The following is a 25,582-nucleotide window of genomic DNA, read 5'->3' as shown; positions in this document are numbered from 1 at the left end:
CATCCGAATGCCAATTCTCGTGTGATTCGAGATACAGTGATGTTACAGGAGGATTGTGACTCGTCTTTGCATTTATATTCCAAGTCTGAATACCTTAGCCTGGCTATTTCAATTATTGGTGTTCCTGCTTTGGCGGTTTATAATGCCAAATCTATTGGGAAAATGGCCTGCTGGATGGTAAAATCCATTAATCATACTTCTACAGTCCTGTCTGACATGCTGTTAGACGCCCAGGGTGAACGCAGAGCCATCTTGCAAAATCGAGCGGCCATTGATTATCTTTTACTTAAACATGGACACGATTGTTCTGATTTTGAGGGTCTTTGTTGTTTTAACTTGTCTGATCATACACAATCCATTCGCGCTCACATTGATAAGCTACATGACTTGACAGAAGAAGTTAGAAAACACATTGACCAGGGCTGGTTTGACTGGCTCTTTAATTGGTTACCTGATTTATATCTGTTACGTCAAATATTAGGAGGTATTCTGATTACTATCGCTGTTTTGATTTCTATCTGTTGCTTTATTCAGTGTATTCCTTCACTACTTCAATTCTGCACACGTGGTACTAGACATAGATCAGTTAGTTTTGTTTCATATTATTCTTCCACAGATATTAGTTCTGTTTAATGAATGTATAATAGACTGAAGTCAAGGGTGAAATGTACTGCTCGATTTTCCCGGCCCTATTGTGTTGACGGGTGATTAGCGTGACTTCAGTCTCTTACCATCCAAGTCTAAGGGTTAGAGTAGTGAATGGAGCCTATTTACTAGGCACTTCGACATGATCCTGTGTTCTTCCCCATAGATCAGGGCTTGCACACATATCCTAGGGGATAGATTCGTTAGTATTAGGGATAACCTGTCCTGTAGTGAGGGTATTTCATGGAGCCGTGCTGAATTCAGGCCTGGTAGGCCTCAAACGGGAGAGACTCCATCTTCCTTTCTGCTCCGGCAGCTTGAGATGCTTCTAGGGTAAGGGTGATGTTTTAGTTATGAGGTGTTATTCGCTTGGAGAGAACCGGTTCAGGCCAGCCCTTATCGAAGGATTGTATTTTTCTTCATGCCGAAGACACTACATCAGGCCGGCCGGCTGGGAACGTGTCCTTGGTACGGGGAGGTACAAGAATTTGGTGGGCGGCAGGTTACGGGCCGGAATTTTCCATGAGGAAATGCACCTCTATATTAGTGAAAGTCTGAGGCAGATACGGTGCACTTACTTCAGTCCGTAGGCGGCATCTAGCCGTTAGCAGTAAAGCTACTACTTATTCCAGGGAAGACAGATGACAAACTTGAAGGCGGAGAAAAACCGAGAGACAGATACTCTTCTAGCAGAATAGCCAGAGAGGAGAGAGTAGCCGATGAGGAAGAGGTCCCAGTGACTCGGAGAAGGGAGAAGGGAACAGATCCGTGACTGCGGAGGTGTGACTTCCAGGCGAGCCGAGGCACAGACGAGAAGGGAACCTAGATGACCATTGAGTGCAGGCTACACACGACTAAGGTGATGTCGACCCCTTTCTTATTAGAGTGTACAACCTAATCTTTCACTTTTCTTTGCAGGTTATGTGTTACATAGTAATGTTATGTGATTGCGTATGTAATGAGTAATAAAGTACCCAGTTTGTAGTGAATCAACATGTGCTGCGTGTTCTTGTATAAGAGGGTAGCCTATTCTTCTAGTCAGCTGTGACTTGACATGAACAGATGTTAACCCTGATCAGGTAAGTGGTAACTGAATAAGGGAGAGAGGAGCCCCTCGAACCAGAGAACAGGTTGTGCTCAAACTGGCAGTTCTTGTGTGATCTGATAAATAGTAAAACTGATTCCCTTGTTGTATGTTATGGTAATCATAGGATGAACTTGTACTGAGGCTGCCGTCTGGGTAGGAAGTCCTGGGTCCGTCTGGGACCGCGAGGCTGAGGCTGCCGTCTGGGTAGGAAGTCCTGGGTCCGTCTGGGACCGCGAGGCTGAGGCTGCCGTCTGGGTAGGAAGTCCTGGGTCCGTCTGGGACCGCGAGGCTGAGGCTGCCGTCTGGGTAGGAAGTCCTGGGTCCGTCTGGGACCGCGAGGCTGAGGCTGCCGTCTGGGTAGGAAGTCCTGGGTCCGTCTGGGACCGCGAGGCTGAGGCTGCCGTCTGGGTAGGAAGTCCTGGGTCCGTCTGGGACCGCGAGGCTGAGGCTGCCGTCTGGGTAGGAAGTCCTGGGTCCGTCTGGGACCGCGAGGCTGAGGCTGCCGTCTGGGTAGGAAGCCCTGGGTCTGTCTGGGACCGCGAGGCTGAGGCTGCCGTTTGGGTAGGAAGTCCTGGGTCCGTCTGGGATCGCGAGGCCGCCACTTGTATTATAAGAGGTCTAGATATATATATATATATATATATATATATATATATATATATAGTAGGAATTCCCTGTCCTTAGGTGGTATATATCTGTGGTTACTTGTTGTGAATAGGCCCTAGGGAGAGGGTAACGTTCTGGCTGGGTTAGAGAGGCTCTGATGAGCGGGTTCTATCTGATCCGAAAACCCAAGCAGAACACCCCCCCCCCCCCCCGGGTTTTAAAAAAAGTGCAGAAGCCTGAGCTTCTTTTTCTTAAAGAAATGTGGCCACAGATTCACAGATCCTCGTAGCAAACGTTTTGTTTTTAAATAAACACCACCAGGCCTAGGGGTTCAGGGTATACCTACCCAGTCCCCATATGTCTTTTTTTTAGGGCTGAGTCCTGAGATAATGAGCCGACTAGACTACAGGAACGCTCTTCTGGCTACAGTAAATGAGATGCTTGTGGCTAAACTACAGGTAGTGCAAAATACAGTAGCCAGGCTTCTCCTCAGTCTTCAATCTGGTACCCCGTCGGACCCTTCGTTGAAGGCTCTGCATTGGCTATCAGTAAGAAAAAGGAGCCTTTTTAAGATCTGCTGTCTCACACATAACGCCTTTAGGGGCAAAGGCCCCTGTTATCTCCAACATAAAATCCAATCGTATGTACCCACCAGAAGTCTAAGCTCCAAGAATAACGCCCTGCTGAGCGTACCCTGCATCCGCTTGACCAGATGCGGTGGGAGAGCCTTTTCCTACCTGTTCCCTTCCTATTGGAATAGTCTCCCTATGCATCTTCGTACCTGCATGAACTATTGCCAATTTAGGAAACTGTTGAAAGCCTACGTATTTTAAAGCAAAACTAAAAGCAACCTTTCCTTGTGGATGCGTGCTTGCTACCATAGACAGCGCAGAGATGCCCACGGGCGATTTGAGCACCATATTCAATATAATTAACATAACATAACATAAGATGACTGCCACCACCTTCTGGTGGAGGTGGTGACAGCCAACCAGATCTCAGTTTGAGTTCATTTCGCTCTGCAGATCCTCCGTGGAGTGATCTTTACAATTTTTGTTTAACCTTAATTTCTCCAAAACTACTAATGGATTTATACCAAAACACAAAAAGCTCTCTTTCTGGACCAGGATCTAGCTTTCTGCCAAATTTGTTGTAAATCCGGCCTGCAGTTTGGGCTGTAGATGTGTCTAAAATTCCTATTGAAAAACAAATGGGCAAAATGCATTTTGGGATCACCTTTTTTCTTGGCCCCTGCTTGATGGATCACCCCAAAACTTTCCATGTGCAAATTAGTCAAAAAGTATCACTTTTTGGAAAGTTTTCTAGAGATTTGCAACCAAGGCCAAAATTATTAGCAACACAAAAAATGTATTCCCTAACTACAATAACCCACCGGCGACTGCCACTGGGTAGTGTATACATATATCATGACCCTCTTGAAGGTTACAGCCAAAACGTGATGGTCTATATTCTTGCACCTCAAATGATAAAAAGAAATTAAAGGATTGAACTTGGAACCAGAGCCATGCTACTTACTTTCTTTACTGGTGGTTATGGAGGAGAGATGCATGGACGAATCTAGTTTCCATAGGACAAGTGTTATTTGTTTTGCTAATAACTTTGGCGCCGTTTGACAAATCTTCACAAAGGTTTCAAAACTAGTACACACCTGTGTTCAGCTGCTGTGTGGAAAGTTTCAGGGTGATCCATGAAGCAGGGGCTGAGAAAAAGTGGGGGTCCCAACATGCGTTTTACCCATGCAATTTCCTATAGGGATTTTGAACATGACTACAGCCCATACCGTTTAACAGAATGACTCCAGATTAAAAGACAGCTAGCACTTGGTCCAGAAAACAACCTTTAGATATTTGGTGTTAATCTGTTCAGTAGTTCTGGAGTTATTAAAGGGAAATGAAATATAGATATATAGGGACGTGAACTCTCCGTGGATCCTTCGCGTTTCTCTGCAAATCCATGCGCCAACAACAACGGTGTGATTGGCTGGCCAGAACCTGACTGGAAAGTTATAGCTGCGATTTTATATATCGGGGCACAGTCCCGGGGCCTCACACTATGAGCACATAGTGATTGAAAGGGTCAGGGTAGAGGTACCCTGACCTCATGAGAGTGTATGACGGGTCACAGAAGGTCAAGAAATTGCCATTAAAATGTTTTTTTCCCACAAGCGGGGATTCGGGGATCCACTGGGGCACTGTAATAAAAGAGCCACTCTTGTAGACTGGCACCCTATAATGGCCTCCAGCTACCACCATTTTAACTGACTTTATCCCCAGCACACGTAGACAGTCTTTAAAGTTGATATAATTGCATACCGTGAGCAACGATTAAACACAGTTGAGTACAATTTGGTGACTTTTTTTCCCTCTTTTATTGTCAAGTTCGGCTGTCAGAAGAACTTGACAATAAAAGAGGAAAAAAAAGTCACCAAATTGTACTCAACTGTGTTTAATCGTTGCTCACAGTATGCAATTATATCAACTTTAAAGACTGTCTACGTGTGCTGGGGATAATCTTTCTTGTTGCTGTTAGCTACGGCTGGCAAACCCTTGGGAGGATCAGTGGTGCTCCTCACCCTATAGCACCGTTATTAATTTTGACAAAGTGTACACACCTTTATGATAATTTCCTGAGTGGCGCCATTATTCCTACTCCCAACCACTACCATACAATTGTCTTTTAACTGACTTTGGTGTGTTATATTACCCTAGCCTTAATGTAGGATGGTCCTGCATATGCCTGCTTCTCTTCTGTCCTGTAATCTTGCTGTCTTTTAGTGGGAGCTGTCACGGAGTAGAATAGTCTTGCCATGAATAGAAGGTGTGGGATGTCGAAGTGCAGTGTTGTGGGCGTTGGTGCACACATGTGCTCGGTGTTGTATACTGAGGGATAAAGTATGTGATACTATAAGCAGTTGTGCAGAAATGTGTATAGTGTTATTTGGGTTATGTGGATTATGAGTTCGTACTATTGACTTTGACGTGGCATTTATATTACTATTGGCTTTGACATGGCCTCATGTAATTTTGTTCTCCGACTTTACCTTGCTTCAAGGCAGTGCTTACTATTGGCTTTGACATGGTCTCATGTCATCTTGCCTTTCAATTCTATCTTGCTTTAAGCCTTTCTGTGTGCATGGCATAACTAACTCCATTTTCTTGACTCATGGTCGTACATCTGGCCCTATATTCAGTAAAACCCAATAAATTTACATTTTTATATATACCCCAGGTACCCTCCAAATAAACATAGTGTTTGGGTATACATAGAGGTATTTTTAACATCACTCTTCTGGATCCCTGCATGTCCAGTATTGCTTTATCTAAGAACTCCTATTCCATCTATGGTTGAGTCCGCCCGGGTAGTATCTTACCCCGTGCGGATAGGCGCTGATGATGAAACATGTCATGATAAGTGAGTGAGACATCTACTCCAATACCTTGGGATACCCTGGCCTTCCCAGATAAAGCTGAGGGAGATTTTCTCATTCTAATCAGATTCCCCCTTTTATTTTGAAACCAGAGTTCTGAGGGAGAATTCTGAGAGAAGTGGTTGCTTATATGTGTTAAGGAAGTTTAATCCAGAGTCAGATGTGGATTGTGAAAGATACATATTCAGCCAAGAGCGCCAGAGACCAGGTGAAACCATAGTTGGGTTTTTAAGAAACTGGATGTTCTGGTGAAGCACTGTAAGTTCAATGAGTTTAAGGATGAGGAAGCTACCTGCCTCGAAGTGATTGATGGATGTCTGTCAGATTAATTTTGATGACGAATGTTGAATGAAACGCTGAGCTTAGAACAGGTCCTCAAGGCTGCTCACACTGTAGAGCGTGGTGATCGTCAAGTGACTGACATGGAGGCCAGAGGTGCCCCAAGTGTGTCAGTCATAAGTATGAAAAATAAGCCAAGGTACAAGGCTGGGGGACAAAAGGCGATGTCTCCACAGAAAAAGAAAAAGTGGTACAGATGTGGACTGTCATTTCCACAAGAAGGTAAATGTCCTGCCATTGGACAAATATGCCTTAGCTTTGGTAAAGCGAGCCATTTCATAATGACCTGCAAGGCAAAAAGAAAAATAAGTGTGTCACAGCATGAAGACAAAATGGCCAACCGAACGCTACCTCAGCGACGTTCGACCCACTCCCACAAGGCCAAGCGGTCACACCAAGTGAGGCAAATTGACACCAAACAAAGTCAATCGTCATCTAAATCATTGACAAAGAGTTCCTCAGTATTAGTTTCCAGCAAAAGTGACAATGATAACTGTGCAAAGTTGATGTGCACTTCAAAAAAACATACACATATGAGACTAGTCAAATGTGAGGAAAAATCTAAAATGAAAAGAAATCAGCATGAAAAAGCACCGAAGACATTCAAGCATTGTCCGAAGATCACTCTAAAGATAAATGGGGGTTCAATACCATTCATAATTTACAGCGGTGCGTCAAGAAATATAATGGCTGATGAGAAGCGTCAAGAACTGTCTCTGTTACCACAACTTACAAAGTCAAAAACAAAAGTATATACATGGGCTGCTTTTGTGCCCTTAAGGAGTCAACGTTCCTTTATTGCCATGATGAAATACAAGAAAAATGTGGAACAAGCACCTATTCATGTACTTCAAAGAACAGCTTCAATTGCCTGTTTGTTGAGTTTTAATCCTGCTGCTGATGACAGTGAACTACAATATGAATGCCTATCATGAAATTGCAAGTCAATTTCCTTAATTATTTCATGGGTGTGGAAAACTCAAAACAATTAAAGTAAAGTTACACATAAATGAGGATGTTTGTCCTGTTACTCAAAGACACAGATGAATTGCATTTCACTTGCAAGAAGCTGTTGAGAAGGAGCTTAATTTGTTACTTAAACATGTAAGTTCAATGAGTTTAAGGATGAGGAAGCTACCTGCCTCAAAGTGATCGATGGATGTCTGTCAGATTAATTTCGATTACGAATGCTGAAGGAAACACTGAGCTTAGAACAGGTCCTCAAGGCTGCTCACATTGAATACTCCACTGGTCCGACACCATGGGTTTCTCCCATTGTAGAAGTGCCTAAAAGAGACAGTGAAGGAGCTGTACATATATGTGTCAGGTAAACAAGGCAATTGAGTAAGAGAGACATCCCGGTCCACTGCCTCAATTGAATGCCGCAAAGTTCTTCTCTTCACTCAACTTAAATAAAGGATATCAGCAATTGGAACCTGAAGAAAAATCCAGGTACATTACATCCTCTATGACGCATATTGGTGTATTTTGCTTATGCAATTGAGTTTTGGTGTATCTTCTGGGACAGAACTTTTCCAAGACGTCATCTGACGTATTATACAGCCTGTAGATGCATTTAACTATAGTGATGACATATTGGTTTTCGGAGCCACACAGAAAGAACAAGACAAAGCTCTCGGTCAAGTATGTTGATTGCTGAAGATTGCAGGCTTAACTCTGAATGCTGACAAATGTGAATTCAACATAGAAAAGCTTGAAATTCTTTGCCCATGTCTTTTCTGATGGGGTATGAACCTCATCCAGCTAAAATAAAAATGTTGTCTACTTCAAATCCCCCATCAGACATGTTTGTGTTACAATCATTTCTTGGAATGGCCAGTTACTGTTCTAGATACGTACAAGACTTTGTCACAATCAATGCATCATTACGTGAACTAATGAAAAATCACGTGTCTTTTCATTGGTCACGTGAATGTCGGAAGAGCTTTCAAAATATCAAGCAAGCGACTGAGAGTGCCACTGAGATTGCCTACTTTGATCTCAAACTACATATAGAGGTTGTAGGTGGTGCTAGCCCTATCGAATTAGGTGCAATCCTTGTACAGCACAGCGGGCAGTAAATTCCCAGAGACGTATCGTGGTATATGCCAGTAAAAGTCTGTCACAAACAGAACATGCTTACTCGCAACCTGAGGAAGAAAGTTTAGCAGCGGTCTGGGCTTGTGAATATTTCCTTGTATTCTTGTACGGAAAGCCTTTCACAGATCATCAAGCACTGTTGATGATATTTAGCCAAAGATACTCCTCCAAATTGAATGTTGGTGTTTGAGGTTACAAGGATACAACTAATCAATTCTACTTTGCCCAGGGAAAGATCAGAATACTACTGATTATTTTTCAAGAGTGCAATTAAAATATCCTGGTAACCCATGTACGACAGTGGAGGCCAACATCAATTATATTCTAAAATCGAGCAAAAAACCTGCTATGTCTTTAGAACAAATTGTCATGTGCCAAGATAGTGACATGTTAAGGTTAAAAGACATTATTGCTCATAATTCATGGAACCAGCACTCTAGACCTTTCACTAATGACAGTGAGTATTTGAAGTTTAAGAACATAAAAGATAAACTTTCAGTGACTTAAGAAGGCCCCATTCTATGAAGTACAAGAATTGTTATTCCAGATAGTCCACAACAACACGTAATCAACGTCTTCCATGAGGGACATCGAGGAATAGTTGCCACCAGGAAAGCTCTCCTTGACCGTGTCTGGTACCCATATCTTGACAAGAGGGTCGCAAAAGAATGAAAGACTTGTGAGATATGCAACTGTCTTTGATCTCAAGTCATTCAGCACCATTTCAACATGTCAGAATTGCCACATCATGCTTGGGATAAATTTGCTATTGATTTCTTTGGTCCTCTTAAGAATGGACATCATCTTCTAATCATTGTTGATGAATATTCCCGTTTCCATTGGTGGAACACCTTTCATCTACTACACATGAAAAGATTATTAAAAAATGATATGGCATCTTTGCAACATGGGGTGTACCTGCAGTATTAAAGTTTGACCACGACTCACCATGCTAGACTAGAGAATTTAAAGACTTTCTAAATCACCTCAATAAAAAGCATTAAAAGAAGCACTCCTCTTTGTCCCCAAGATAATGGTCTGGTAGAACAATTCATGAATACTCTTAAGCATGCTGCATTGGAGATGCTCAAACTCAAAGCTGTTTTGAACACTGCTCTTTGAACTTACCAGTTTGACCCCTCACTCAACGAAGAGCCATGGCAACTAAGCTGCCCCAATGGACCAACTTCAGAGCCCAGAAGGAGGAAGTTATTCACACTAAGGACTTTAGTCGAAACAAAAGATAAAAATATATACTGACAGACTACGTCATGCAAAAGATATCACTTTTGCAAGAGGGGATCGAGTGCTTGCCAGACAGCACAGAAAAAGAAAATCTGATGCTCCTTTTGAGCCTGAACCCTTTACCATTACTAACACCAAAGGACACATGATGACTGCCCAATGTCATGGGAAGTCCCTTACGAGAGATTCCTCTCATTTTCAACATGTGGCCCATCACTCACCAAACACCAATATTAATGTAAAGACTGGGTGCAGACAGACTGTTGATAAATCTGTGTCTGCTAATGATTCCGCCTCACCTGTGCAGATCACTGACACTGACACTTTGAGTGCCAGTTCCTGATTCCCAGTGACACAATCAGGACATGTGATTCAGGCACCATGATGCTTAATTGAAGAGTTATAATTACTTGCATATCTATGCATTTATTCATGCATTTATTCGTATTTTTATTTATATCTTTTGAAAAGTTGTAACTTTTTATTTAGCAAAGTGGGAGAATTAGTGTCTAGTAATAAAAGAACGCTGGAATTATGTTGGCTCCCACTGTACATGTAGGCCTATGAAGTAAGAACTGGAGGGATGTGTTGAAGGCAGGCTTATAATGTTGAGTTCTGACTTACACACAGTGGAATAAAGACATGTACAACTACTCTCCATGAGTGGCGTGGTTATTGGTGAGTACCTGGGCAGGCAGGCCAATACACCATGTATGCTGCTTTATGCAGCGCCCATAGAAAGATGAAAATGCCACAAGGGATTGTGTTTTGTACAGGAAGGTGTCCCTTTCTGCACAAATAGTGCTGGAAGGTGTCCCTTCCAGCACAGAAACAATGCAGTTTACAACACAGGCACCCTTGCACTATGGTGCACAGGTGACTGCTTTGGCGCTAGGCAGCACATTGTGCACCTGCACTGGGAAAAGACAGGAATATGCAGTATTATGTTAAATATGACTCATTCTTGCCTTCCCTGTCATGCATCACAGAGCAACAAGGTGGCTTGCTGAACTGTGTGATCTTTTGATATATATGCTCCTTAGTATGTAGTATGGAGAATCTTCGCCCTGAAAGAAACCTTTTCTGCAGTACCAAAAAATCTTGTGTGGAACATAAAAAACACAATTCAAATGTCACCTGCGCACAGAGTTTCTCTCCAAAACAAAGATTTATAATGTGTTCAATACCTCTACACACCTATGGTGCATTAGGAACACATGCATTTTGTAAACACTTGTACCGATTAGCTGTACACAATCTGTATAAATTTTGGTAAAAAAGTAATATGGTAGTTACCTGCCACTATGGAAATTTTAAAAAAAACGTACACACTCACTGGATAATGTTTGTAGTGATCTCATCAGTGATGTCATCAATGATGCCTTTTGAGATGTCATCAGTGACATCATAAATAATGTCATAGAACATGTCATGAGTGATGTCATATGTGAGGTCATAAATAGTGCATGGCAGGGCCTAAGTTATAGTTAGCTCTGCTATCACTTGTGAATTTCTCTGATTTTATTAGTTCAAAACATTATTTTTGTCTCTGACAAAGTCATCTAATTATAACATTACTTTAACCTTTGTTTTTTCAAGTGGATTTTTAAGGTTTAAATAATAAATAAAACCAGAACCTTTTATCACATCTGACTATAAAGTTACTTAAACCTTTGATTTTTCAGTCAATTTCTAGTTTTTTTTTTACGTAATGTAATATTTAATTATGATCCATAAATCCAACTCAACCAACAGCCAACCGCACACTGGACCCCATCCCCATGGTCTTTTTTTTTTTTAAATGGAAGGGGGCGACATGGCCCTGCTCCCAGAGCCTCATTAGGCCCTGGGGACCTCATCCCCTAGGGCTGTTGTTTTTATTAAAGGGGAGAGTGGCCATGTGGCCCACCTCCCTGAGCCTTGCTAGGCCCTGGGAACTCTGTCCCCAGGGGCCACTCCTTTAAATAAAGGGGAGGGGGTGCACATGGCCAACCTCCCCAGGTTGATTTCGTCCTTGGATCCCCATACCTCAGGACCTGGTTGTGATTATCAGGGGAAGGGGGCAAGCTGTCCTGCTTCCGGGCTTATTTCAGCCCCCAGGACCCCATCCCATGGCACTCGGTACTATCAGGGGAGTGAGGCACACCACTCCCCTGCCTGGACAGATTTCGGCCCTGGGGACGCCCTCTCCCAGGGCTTGGCATGCTTTTTAGGGGGAGGGGGCACGCGGTCCTCCGTCCTGGCTGATTTCAATCCCTGGTCCTCATTTCTCAGGGCCTGGAGTGATTATCAGGGCGTAGAAGGCATGTGACCCTCCTCCCCAGGCCGATTTTGGCAAAAGGGGATCCCATCTCCTCGGGCCCAATGTTATCAGTGAGAGGTGGCATGCGGCCCCCCTCCCAGGGCCAATTCTGGCCATGAGGATCGAGGCCCGGCATGTTTGTTTGGGATAGGAGGTGAGAACGGCCCCCACCCTATGCGAATCTTGGCCCTAGGTACTGCATCTCCGGGCCCCTGCCCTTTAGGGTGGGTTCCCTGGTGCCTACCCAGGGCACCCACCATACATTTTTTGGGGGCCATGAGGGGAGCTACAAGGTCCCCGCAGCCCCAGCCAGCTTCTTGCATACAGTGGTAGCTGGCATTGCCCCAGCACGCAGGTAGCAGCTACTAATGCTTCTCCCTGCAGGGTAATATTTTAATCTCCTTCCTTGCCCGCATCACTGTGGGCAGGGAAACAGAACAAAAGTATGCTCCAAGCAGGCAAGCAGATTTGGTGTCTGCTCCCGCTTGGTGAGAGTTTTGAAAATTCTCCAGCCAAAACGAGTTTAAACACAGGTTTCCCTGCTCGTGCGGGAAACTGCTATGTCCCGGGAGTGGGCTCCCCGGGACATAGCATCTAAGCTGGCCCAAGGGATGGGGTCCCGAGGGCCATTGAGGGCTCAGGGAGGTAAGGCATTATTTAAATTAGTGGCTCTGGGGGATGGTGTCCCCAGGGCCTATCAAGGCTCATGGACGATGGCCACGCAGCCCCCCTTTCCTTTATTTTTAGTAATGGCCCTGGAGGATGCGGTCCACAAGCCTAACAAAGCTCAGGGAGGGCAGCCGTGCAGCCCCCCTCTCTCCTTTTTTTTTTAGTAATGTCATGGTGGGTGGGATCCATGAGGCCTAGCAAGGCTTGGGGAGGCGGGCACATGGCCCCCTTCCACTTTCATTAGAAATAAATGGCCCAGGCAGGTGGGGTCCCTGGGGAGTGGTGCCACATGGCCCTCTTGACTTTAATTTTATTGAAGGCCCTCAGGGATGGGGTTCCCAGAGACTTACAAGGATCAGGGAGGCGGGCTACCTGCCCCCTCTTTAATTGTAGAAATGGCACTGAGGGACGGGATCCCCAGGGCCTAATATGGCTTGGGGAGGGGTGCCACGTTAACCCCTCCCCCTTCATTAACAAGCATTGGCATAGCCAATAGGTCTCGCTTTTGGGACCTTATAAGTATTTAGTTATGCAGCACAATATCCTTGGTGCAACAACATTAACTGTTGCGTGGTTAAATGCTTATAAGGCCCAAAAGCGAGACATATTGGCTATGCCAATACTTGTTTAGCATCCGATGGAAGCCAGGTATGTTTTACATGTAAAATTGATTACTTACATTCTTTTTGATAATACGCGTTCGGTAAGACACCTGTTAAAATTAAGCCCCTGGAAAGGGGGGGGTGGAGGTTAAGTGTGGGAGAGAAGAGAAGCGGCAGCTAGGGGAAAGAGCAGGATAGACGAAAGAAGGAAGGGGGGAAAGAAAGCGTGGGAGAAGGAAGGCAGGTGAAGAGGAGGACGGGCGTGCGACAGGAGGCAATAGACTGCTGGAGAGAAACAGAACAGCGGAGGCAGGAAAAAAGAGAGGGAGAGCGGGTGATGAAAGCAAGAGGGAGGTAGAGAGGGGGCAGAAAATTAAAAAAGAGCGACGCATAATAGGCGTTCCGTGAGACACCTGTTAAAATTAAGCCCATGGAAAGGGGGGGAGGTTAAGAGTGGAAGAGAAGAGAAGAGGCAGCTAGGGGAAAGAGCAGAAGAGACGGAAAGAAGGGGGAAGGAAAGCGAGGGAGCAGGAAGGCAGGTGAAGAGGAGGACGGGCGTGCGACAGGAGGCAATAGACAGCTGCAAAGAAAAAGAACGGCGGAGGCAGGAAAAAAGAGGGGGAGAGCGGGTGATGAAAACTTTGAACTTTGACTTATAATTTCCCGGTTACTATCCTAGAGCGGGGTTACATATTTCAGGATGAAGAGAGATCCTGGCTACATGACCTAGGGCTGGCAAAAGCACGCTATGATTTGGGGCCAGATGGTAGCTGTGACTCAAAGTCACTGTCCTCGCTCACACATACACTGGAAGTTTCTAAAGGATTTGTGTGGAAAGGATGGGGGGAAAAAGAAAGCGTAACAACTAAAATGTACATCTCTTTGCACCTTGAGTAAACTTTAACAATAGTATGAGGCTTCCCTTCTGCCAAACCCATCAATGCAGCGTTCAGTTGTTTCCCAGCTAGGCTGTACTCAACATACATGGCAATAACGACTGCATCAATGAATACCTGAATTAACAAGTCATTTTTATTGAAGCCCAAAGAATTTTCTACAGTTTTGAAAAATGTATACCCGAGTTTGTAAAACGTACTTATTTGATTGTAACTGCTAATACTTTTTAATAAAAAGTGTTCCGTCAAACACACGTTAAAATTAAGGCCCTGGAAAGGGGGAAGGGGGGGTTTAAGAGTGGGAGAAAAGAGAAGAGACAGCTAGGGGAAAGAGCAGAAGAGACGGAAAGAAGGGGGAAGGAAAGCGAGAGAGGAGAAAGGCAGGTGAAGAGGAGGACGGGCGTGCGACAGGCGGTAATAGAGTGTTGGAGTGAAAAAGAACGGTGGAGGCAGGAAAAAAGAGGGGGAGAGCGGATGATGAAAACAACTTCGAACTGTGACTTATAATTTGCCGGTTACTATCGTAGGGCGGGGTTACATATTTCAGGATGAAGAGAGATCCTGGCTACATGACCTGGGGCAAGATGGAGCCAGTCGTGGTGTGACTGGGGAAGTAGTGAAAACATTAGCAGTAGGGTATTAGTAGCACTGTTTTTGTTTAGATGGCGGTTGGTTCTGTTAATTATTGAGTTCTTTGATGAAGTTTAGTAGGTTAATTAATGTGGCGCCAGTAACCTGCAGATGGCTAGGTGGATGGTACCGAAATGTTGATGTTTGAGTGTGAATTCGTCTGTAGGCATTTCCATTGAAGGAATCGCACTGCAGGATATGGCGGCCTGTAGCGCAAATAATGTATGCTGCTTGAGGAGGGATGTGGTAGCAGTGAGAGTAATGCACAATGTAAGGATTTGTTTTATAGTAAAGAGGTTCGGATGGTATGGTAAAAAGAAGGCGGTAATGAAGTTTTGTAAAGTTGTTTCTGCCAAAGACAGAAAGCGCATCTTACCTTAAATAGTGCTCAGCATATAGTTATTTCTAATAAGTTAATGCATTATTACAACTGTTAGGATAGATGAGCGAGTTCAGTATTCACTGCTGTAATTTGCATATAATATGCATGCTGCACAGTGGTATACCCTCCGACCATTCTGAGGCTAACACGGCGAATGCCAATGGGATGGTGACAGCAAGCAGGCACTGTGCCACGGGGCAACTTGATTTGTGTTATAAAGATGGCCGTTTTTATAAAAATGTACACCCGACACAACATTGGAAAAGACAACGCACAGCACGCTACTAATGGTACACAGTTGAAACGTACTCATATGCGCGTCAGAGGCAAGTGCTCACGCGTGCCTCAATGTTTCCCTTACGTTTCACTAGGCCTACTTACATCTGTATTTTAGCCCAGACCAACCCTAACAGGACGGCGCGTTAAAGAAGATAGTCAAGGGTAGGGCTGAGAGAGAAGAATGCACACTACAAAAAGCAAACCCCAAAAAAACTTTGAGTTTAAAAGCCCATTTATAAACCGCCCTATCGCATGGTATATGGCATGTGTGAAAGGGGTGGGCGGAATTTGCGTAATCGCGTTACGCAAATCTCCGCGAAACGGCAAAAAATCTCCGCGAACACGCAGAAATTCCGCGAACAAACGGAATTGCTTGTTCGCGATATTTTTTTCCTGTTCGCGATCGCTGTTTGCGTGCTCGGGGTGAAATATCTCGCGAACACGCATATTGAGAACGCGAACAAGCAAAAAATTTTGCGAAGTCGCGGAACGCAGATTTTTGGGCAATTTCGCGTTCTCCGCGGAACGCGAAATTAGCCAAATTCCGCAAATTCCGCGAACGGAACGGAATTTACCGCCCAGGCCTAGAAATGCCTTTTGCTGCAAAGCATTCCGGCAAATACCATTTTAAATTAAACCCCCTGTATGGCTACAGTGGCGCTGCCAGGAGTGCTGGGGCTTTTGTTTGCTTTCGTGAACCCAAACAACACATATGCATTAGAAACGCACCATAGGAGACGCGGCCTCTTACAAACACCTCGTCTGACTGCCTAGAAATAGCCTAAGGCGGGGTGGGGGGAGGGGCTGTGGTGAAACTAAACAGAGTCCGCCCTGGAGACATTCCATGGCCTTATCTGTTGATCTAACAAGTCTACAGACTAGGGACGTGTGTACGTGCAAAAAGGCTGGCTGTAAAGACATCCCAAGTGAGGACAGCCCTAAACAAGCAACTGAAGCTTTAAATTCATTAGTAACAGGATACTAGTTTAATATCAGGATATGTTTAAGATTTCGGAGGAAATATTTTTAAATCTATGCAGTTTACACAACATTACTGCTTAATTGCTCTTTGAAACTGATCGCTTACTAGCACTATCACATGGTATATGTTTTACATGTAAAATTGCTTGTTGACATAATTTTTGATAATAGTCGTTCCGTAAGACACCAGTTAAAATTAAGCCGGGGGGGGGGGGGGTTAAGAGTGGGAGAGAAGAGATGAGCTAGGGGAAAGAGCAGGTGAGATGGAAAGAAGGAGGAAGGAAGGCGTGGGAGAAGGAAGGCAGGTGAAAAGGAGGATGGGCGTGAGACAGGAGGCAATAGACTGCTGGAGAGAAAAAGAACAGCGGAGGCAGGAAAAAAGAGAGGGAGAGCGGGTGATAAAAGCAAGAGGGAGGTAGAGAGGGGGCAGAAAATGAAAAACGAGCGAAGTATAATAAGCGTTCCGTGAGACACCTGTGAAAATTAAGCCCCTGGAAAGGGGGGGGGGGATGTTAAGAGTGGGAGAGAAGAGAAGAGGCCGCTAGGGGAAAGAGCAGGAGAGACGTAAAGAAGGGGAAAGGAATGCGTGGGAGAAGGAAGGCAGGTGAAGAGGAGGATGAACGTGCGACATTAGGCAATAGATAGCTGGAGAGAAAAAGAACGGCGGAGGCAGGAAAAAAGAGAGGGAGAGCGGGTGATGAAAACAACTTTGAATTGTGACTTATAATTTCCCAGTTACTATCGTAGAGCGGGGTTACATATTTCAAGATGAAGAGAGATCAAGGTGCCTATTGTGCAAAGAATACAAAGCACCTTAGCGCCTGAATCAAGTGCGTGGACTTCGAGGCGCCTTCTGGGACCTGCAAAAGAAGGAGCTAAAGCTGTAGGAGAGGCTCTAACTGGAGCTCGAGAACCAAGGCGGCTCTTGTGCAAAGAATATAAAGCACCTTAGCACCTGAATCAAGTGCGTGGACTTCGAGGCGCCTTCTTGGATCCGCAAGAGAAGGAGCTAGCACTGTAGGAGAGGCACTGACTGGAGTCCGAGAACCAAGGCGCCTCTTGTGCAAAGAATACAAAGCACCTTAGCGCCTGAATCAAGATGCGTGGACTTTGAGGTGCCTTCAGGGACCCGCAAGAGAAGGAGCTGGCGCTGTAGGAGAAGCGCTATCTCGGGAGCTCGAGAACCCAGGCGCCTATTGAGCTCCAAGAATACCATAAAGATCACTAAAGAACTGTGTTACCATCACTGCACTGACTATCAGCCGAAATAAAATGTTCAATTTTCTCTACAAATTACAGGTGTCAATTAACATTGGAGCTGAAGTTACCCACTTAAACGTGGAATATATAAAACAACACAAATGTGAGCCAGGAAAGATAATGTCAGTCAGCAGGAGGAGCAGAGTTAGATAATAAACTGCTTGGTAGGATACAGTGAAAAATAATCATTTTAAGTTCCAGTGGCTCTCAGTTCAAACTTAACGCCACACTCAATCCATGTCCCCAGACAAGCATAGTGTCAGGGAGCAGAGGCTGCTAAAAGGGAAGAAAAAACAAGCAAGGCAGGCTGCCGGCAGCAGGGGGAGGAGCGCGCGCTACTACTGGGGGTAGTGCAATCAGAGGGACGCTGAAGGGAACAGGCCAAGAAGGGAGGGGAAAGTGCAATCAGGGACGCGAGGAAAGAAGGAAAGGGGAAGTGCAAGCAGAGGAACCTCAATGAAACTAACGAGAAGGGAGGGGGTAGTTCAATCAGAGGTGACGAGAAGAGCGGGGAGAGAAGGGGGGAGTACAAGCAGAAAAGCCTCAATGAAGCTGACGAGAAGGGAGGGGGAGTGCAATCAGAGATGAGGGGAAGAGCGGGGAGAGAAGGGAGGGGGTAATGGAAACAAAGGAGCCTGAATCAAGCTAAAGAGAAGCGAGGGTGGAGTGCGAACAGAGGAGCCATTAGATGCCAGCTGTGCACGTGCACGCGATCGTGAACGCAAGCATTAGGCCAGCAAAACACTGTGGGTAGCACTTTGAAATTCCACATACAAAATGTCTTGCAGTGCAGCGCATGAGCTGGCTCAGGCGAGACCTAAAAAAAGCCCTGGGGATGGGGTCCCAGGGCCCAATAGGATCAGGAGGAGGGCACATGGCCCCCTCCCCTTTAATTTAAAAAGCAACCCTGGGGGATGGGATCACCAGGGCCTAATAAGACTCAGGTGAGAGGGGCAATGTGGACCCCAACAACATCTTAAGGATTTTAGGGGACCAGGGCCAAATGTATTTTGGGGGCCACCGTTCGGAACAGCTTTGAATTTATGATCCAAATTCACCTCTTTCATACACTCTTTGGTCAGATTACTGACAGTGGCGAGGCACACTGGTTCAAATTCGTAAGTTGTTACATCTAATATTGAGGGACAGTGATGTGTGCTTTCAATATGGCAACACAGCAGCTCACTAATATTACTGCAAATAATTATTTGGCCCTATCCCGTTTCTCATATGTGAGGCCCTATTTTGGTCTAAAAGAAACATTTTATGGCTGTTGAATGAAACATAACCACAACATTTCTCTGCAAAATGTCTGTAATAAACTCTCACGCATTACTCCCATTAAAAGTACATTAAAGGTAATCAATATTTAAAACAATCTGTTGAAGAATTATTCAGGGTCATAAGGTTAAGACTCTGCAGAACAAGCTGGCTTTATCAAGGGGCCCCCTGAAAGGCTGGGATCCTGGGCCAGAACCCACTTTGCCCATGCCTTAAAACATCTCTGTGGCCCCCCTCCCTTTCATAAAAGGATGCCCGGGGGATGGGGTCCCCAGGGTCTAATAAAGCTCGGGGGTGGCATATGGCTCAGCTCTCCTTTTAAAAAAAAAAAGAAAAAAGCCCTGTGGGATGAGTCCTCAGGGCCTAATAAGGTTCAGGAGGGAGGCCAAGCGTCCCACCTCCCCTTTAAAAAACATAAGACCCTTGGGTCCTTAGTGCCTAATGGCTTAATTAGGCTCAGGGAGGGGGGGCACATGCCTCTCCTCCCCTTTAAAAATCATCATGCCCTGTGGCCAACCCTCCAAGTTGGCTTTGTGAATGGTAAAAAATATTACTTTATGTTAAAAAAAAAACTTGAAATTCACTGAAAAACAGAAAGGTTAAAGTAACGTTACAGTTAGGTAAATTTCTCAGTGACAACATTAACATTTTGAACTACAAAACACACAGAAATCCACCAGATATATTTAACCCTTACGCTGCGGCGGGAATTCCGCCGCAGCGCTGGGGGGTGCGGGGGGGCAGCGCGGTGGCGCTGTGCTCATGACGGAGCCACTCCGTCATGAGCCACGGTTGAGCTGTGCTCATGACGGAGCGGTTCCGTCATGACTCCGCCCAGTTGCGTTGTCCCCCCGCACAGGCGGGGAAACAGCGCCGTGTGGGCGGAGCGGCCGCCAACGGTCGTGGCATGATGGAACTGCTCCGTCATGAGCACACGGCAACCGTGGCTCATGACGGAGCGGTTCCGTCATGAGCGGGGAAGGGGTTAACAGAGCTAACTATAACTTGCGTCCTATCATGCACTGCTTATGACCTCGCATATTACATAACTCATGACATGCTCTATGACATCATTTATGACATAACTGATGACAACTCAAATGACATCGTTGATGACCTCACTGATGACATCACTGATGACCTCATCCAAACTTCTTTTGTACACCTTGCTCTATAAACGGGTATAGCATTAGAGCTCTGACAGTAAGTACAAAATAGCTCAGAAGAATATGAGACATCATTAATGCCATCACAGACACAACTCCCTTAGGTGTAGAAAGCATGGGTTATTTGCCACATTGACCCTGTACCATACACTTCACAGATAGCACAATTCACCTTAACAATCGACCACACACGTATGGGAAACTCTCATTACATACGGTGTGCAATCTGTATTCAACTCTATACAACTGTTCAGAGAAAGCCACAGTCCTAAAAATACTGAATGTCTGTTCAAAAACGAGGGCCCTAACACGGACAGCTTTTATCTGTATTAAACCCCTGACAGTCACTGAACCTACATTGACAAATTAAGTTGATATGAGTAGTGGGTACTGTAAACAGTATTCACTCTATATAGAGAGTTTACCCTGTACCACACTATTTGCGGACAGTGAAACTTTCATGAGAAATACACTACAGAGTATTAAAATGTATCTACTAAGAACAGTGGACACTCTATGCAACACTTGGCAAAAAAGACACTCTTCGCTTAAAGACACTATTCGCTTAAAATAATAGGCAACGTCTGAACATGCTAAAGATTATACTATCTGGAGCCTTCATACTGTGGTGAAAAACATACTGATAGCCTATCTTCTGAAGCAAAACAAACATCGGTACATAGCTTAATACCTGGCGCACACAGTCTTCTATGTTACATAGAAATTGTCATGTTGAGACTATTCTTTCTACTAACTCAAGGCTGCTTGCAATACTTAGTATGCTGTATGTAGAATATTTGCTCTGTTGCAAATCTTTTCTGCAGAGCCTAAAAACCTGGTTGGAACATGCTGGACACAAGTTGTCAACTGTCACCTGCACACAGGGTTACTCTTCAATGCAAACATGTATAACATGTTATATCCTTCCACACACCTATGACGCATTAGGAGCACATGCGTTTTGTAAATAATTACACCCATCAGCTGTACAAAGGCTGTACAAAATTAGGTAGAAAAGTAATATTGTAGCTACCCATCACAATGTAAACTGTTAAACAAACTAACACACTAATTGGATGAACTGATCTGTGATGTCATCAATGATGTCATGTGAAATGCCATCAGTGAATTCATAAATTATGTCATAGAACGTCATGAGTGATGCCAAATGGGAAGTCATAAGCAGTGCATCGCTGGGGGAAAGCTATAGCTAGCGCTGCTAACTATATCTGGTGAATTTCTGTGTTTTGTTTAGTTCAAAACTTTAATGATGTCACTGACAAATTCACCTAAATATAACATTACTTTAACCTTTGGCTTTTCAGTGAATTTCAATTTAAAAAAAAAAACAAAAACAGATCTTTATTGCGCCTAACTATAATGTTACTGTTTGTTTTTTCAGTGAATATATCTTTATATACATGTATGTATGTTTGTATATATATTTAATTGCCATGAAAGTGAAAATGTAGCCCAATAGCATGTTATGTGAAGCAATTAATTAAAGTGCAATTGCTCTTTTATTACAACAGTGCAAAGGTCAAATTCGGGATTGCTTCCAAAGTACAGCAAAATCGACATTAGACAAACACTGCTTACTGTATGTTTATTGCATGTAACAATTACTTTAACTTGGGAATCAACTCTCCTAATAATCACAAGTGACCCTCAATGTTATTTTACCTTACCTCACACATGTAACCCATAGAATCCTGGTTTCATTTAAATAACATTTGCTATAACAAATATACATGGTCAAATACCATGGATAAAATCATATATGTAGTTTCAGTAAAAGCAAAGTAATGATTATGAATTAAAACCCAGAAACCCGTAAAATTTGAAAGTTTTGCTTAGCTCCACAACCCATAGCTAGATTAACAGCTGTGCAAGTCATAACTAATGGCTCTCCATGTTTTGCTCGTTGTGGACTTTTTTACATACCAGTGGCTAAATGCTTACTGATATTGGCGGGGGCAGTGAGCTATGGGGTGCATTGTACATTGCAAACTAACTTGTGAGTTTCAGGGCTTTTTCGGTTTTGTGACTGGTGAACCATAACAATCCTTTAACTGTGTTTTCAGTGAATTTCTTGCTTTTTTATTTTATACTGCATTTATCTAACATATAGATTCACTCAAGCGCCGCTGTGGTTAGGTAGAAGGCCTGATCTTTGGGCAGACTGTTTGCCAAACCACTATGGATGGACAACCCCTGCTGCACATATTGCAGCAGGGGTTGGCCACAGGGCCCCCACCCAACCACCAAGAGTGGACAACCTTGCTGTACATGATCTTCACCCAGGTCCTTAGTCCAAACCTTCAGTGATTAACAACCTCTTCTGGACATGGCCTTTGGCTCTGTAAAGCAGAGGGTGTCCTCAGTGGGTGCAAAACACTGCTGTGTGGAGAATTTCCACTCTGACCACCCAATGTGCATCTATTCACTCTAAAATTGCGACAGAGACCAGAATAGCAATTTTCAGAGTGGAGAAAAATCCACTAATCAGTCATATTCCTTAAAAACTTCAAACGTGATCAAAAAATGCAATTTTCAAAATCTTGATTTTAAATGGCAAAGATAAATAAAGTGTTAACTCAATCGATCCCACTCCGCCCCTTTCATCTACTGAATAGTCCTTGTATTTGCTTAAGATTGTCCCTCTACTACCTCTTAACTTAACCAAAAAAACAAAAATAGCACTACTGCTCAATTTACTTGTGAATTGGGCCCATTCCTCGTTATCATGTCTACTTCATAGAACCAAGATATTGTAGAGTCGACAGCAGTAATTTCAACAAGCAGTTTGCCATTCCACTGAACTATCGCCTTCACAAACCTTTTGGATGTAGCACAATGCTTCTTGACAGTCTTATGAGTTGTCCTTCAGGCTGTGAATATGAAAACAGAAAATTAATTGCTCAGAGATTTGTGTAATTGTCTTCAAGAGAGGCAATATGATGTCAACAATAGCACAATAAAAGTAACAATCATTGATAAAACCAATAGCTTTGACTTTTATAAAGTGATAGGTCTTTGTTGCTAAGCTAGAGAAGCTTAGACATGTTCCTTTCTTTACATCAGCATCACTATATATCCGGCAAAATGCGTATTTGGAGTCTTATGTATGAACATACAGGGCATCATTTAGGGCCTGAATGGAAACCGACCGTCAAGCAGTTGGCGGTTCCATCTGATAAATTGTGATGCGACTGCCGATGAGGCAGTCGGAAACATTAATTTTCCTAATGCGGCTTGTGCAGCAGCCAGAAAAGGGCAGCGACACAAGCAGCATTGGGAAAATGGATGTTTGCAAACATGTTGGGGGGGGCCATAGCTGAGGCAGCGGAAGGATGGGTGCCCTGCTAGGTGCACCCAAAGTCCATTTCTGACAGCCTTTCAATGGCGGTAGGACCGCCATTGAAAGGCAGTCAGAAAGGGACATCATAATCCCTAAGGCGGTGCCTGAGTCCCCCCTTATTGTAGGGATTTACATTCTGACTGATGGTTGAACGGGCTCCTTGAGCACGTTGGAATAGTCGGTCGGTCCCTCCACAGCTGTCTCATACCGCCAAGCATCATAATGCTGCGGTTGGACTTCAGCAGGAGATGTCTGTCAGATCCCAACCAGATCTGACTGACATCATAATAGGCCCCTCAGTGTTGAGTGTTAAATCGGGGACTAAAATCTTAACTATGCAATTAATGTTGGTGCTGAGCATGGAGCCTTTTTATGTCCCCATTACGATTTGGCCAGTGTCAATTTACAGTAATTACCTTTCCCTCATAATGGAGTGTCTCTGTGTCAGCACGTGAATAGAGGTAACGGTGGCTGTAACTAACTTGTGATACATGCCCAGTGACCTCTTGTACAACCCTGGCCGCTTCTCTGACTGACCCAGGCTACCTAGCAACTGAGGAAAGATAGGATCAAAAAGTCTGGCAAATGAGGGATCAGGACTGCGAGAGGCTGCCGGTAAAGCAAAATAGAGAGGATTAAAAAGGAGAGGACTCGAAGAAGGAAAACACAGGACAGTAGAGAGAGCATGTGTCAGAAGTGTGAAGAGGGATAAAGAATGGAATAAGTAGGAAGAGAATAAAATCTGGCAAGTATAAGAATGTGGTAAAAAGTAGATGTTGATCATGCTATAGAAAAGGGGCGAATATGCATGTAAGAGAGAGGGGGGTAGGTAAAAGAAAGTGAAAGAAGAAGTTTCTTCTGCAGCTAGATATAGTCTCTAACAGATTAGGTTTTTCTGAGGTAAGTAACTTGTTTATTTGATAGAGACTTCTGGCCACAGGTTCGTTACCTTTAAAAAGATACCCAGGCAATACCTCCCCAGAGTGGGTCTGTGGACCAATTTCACTCAAGGAAGCCCTGCAGGACCGAATAGGCAACGTGCCCATCTCTACAGACCTGACTGTCCAGACAGTAATATTTAGTGAAAGTGTGCAGGAAAGCCCACGTTGCTGCCTGGCAGATGTCCAGAAGTGGAACTCCGCATGCTAACGCAGTAGTCACGGCTTTAACTCTGGTGGAATATGCTTGCAAGCCTTCAAGAGGTTGCTTCTTGGCCAATGCGTAGCAGATTTTAATGCAGAGAACGACCCATCTAGAGATGGTTTGCTTCTGCACTGCTCGACCTTTTCTCGCACCAGTATACTTCACAAAGAGTTGGTTGTCCACCCAGAACTCTTGTGTGCAGTCAGGGTAGAATGACAATGCCCTTTTTGGGTCCAGACGGTGGTGCCACTCCTCTTTTTTAGAAGGATTTGTAGGAGCCACTGACCCAATCGTGGTTCGTTAGCCACCACTGCAGATCTTTTGCAGTTCCTTCTGAGATCTGAGATGATGTTGGAGAGGTTCCCCAGATTATGTGCCCACTGAAACTTCAAGTCCCACTGCAGAGCCTGCATATGCCAATGCGCGTGTGCTACAAGCAGGATGGAGGATTCCACAAGCCACAACAGCCTCAGGGTCTGCCTCACCAAAATCCAGACTAGAGGCTGAAACATCGGTATCATAACCTAAATATCCTGAACTTGACACTCGGGGGGGGGAGGGATAAACTGCACTGTGTCCAGAATGGCTTCAATGACAGAAAGCATCTGAGAGGGAGTCAGGTGTGACTTCGGCAGGTTGATAGTTAACCCCAGCGAGTGCAGGAGGTTCGCCATAATTTGGAGGTGGGAGACAACAGCTTGGGTCGAGCCTACTTAAAACAGCCAGTCATTGAGATAGAGAAGGCTGGCACCCCTGATCTCTGTGGATGAGCTGCAACCACTGCCATCACCTTGGTGAACACCCCAGGGGTGGTGGTAAGGCCAAAGGGGAGCACGGTAAACTGAAAATGCTCGTGGTCTACGGTAAATCACACGTAATGCCAATGGGCAGGCATGACGTGGCTGTAGGCGTCCTTCAAGTCCAATGCTACCATCCAGTCTCCCGCTTACAAGGCAGGCAAGACCTGACCCAACGTGAACATTTTGAATTTCTCCTTCTAGAGGAAGAAGTTGAGGACTGGCAGATCTAGAATAGGATGAAGGTTTTTGTCCTTTTTGGGAACCAGAAAGTAGTGAGACTAGCAACCACAGTCTACTTCTGGTCCTCGAACCCTCTCTATGGCTCCCTTGGCTAAGAGAGCCATGACTTCCTCGTGGGGA

General features: G+C 44.5%; 2 protein-coding genes across 14 annotated transcripts in view; one reads left to right on the top strand and one right to left on the bottom strand.

Moving 5' to 3' along the window:
• Positions 1–25,582, bottom strand: part of LOC146833112 (complement C3-like) — a 1,368,049-nt gene that overhangs the window by 528,474 nt on the left and 813,993 nt on the right. Inside the window, exon 22 of the mRNA XM_085600736.1 lies at positions 22,758–22,809. Within this exon, the coding sequence (XP_085456862.1) occupies positions 22,758–22,809 (52 nt within the window). The remainder of the gene's footprint in view (positions 1–22,757; positions 22,810–25,582) is intronic.
• Positions 1–25,582, top strand: part of LOC146833113 (uncharacterized) — a 787,180-nt gene that overhangs the window by 647,177 nt on the left and 114,421 nt on the right. The gene's annotated exons all lie outside the window — the stretch shown is intronic.

This window comes from Triturus cristatus, chromosome 4_2 (genome assembly GCF_964204655.1).
Source record: "Triturus cristatus chromosome 4_2, aTriCri1.1, whole genome shotgun sequence".
NCBI classification, from domain to species: domain Eukaryota; kingdom Metazoa; phylum Chordata; class Amphibia; order Caudata; family Salamandridae; genus Triturus; species Triturus cristatus.
The sequence above is the reverse complement of the archived record's forward strand: the minus strand, read 5'-3'. Positions and strand labels throughout refer to the sequence as shown.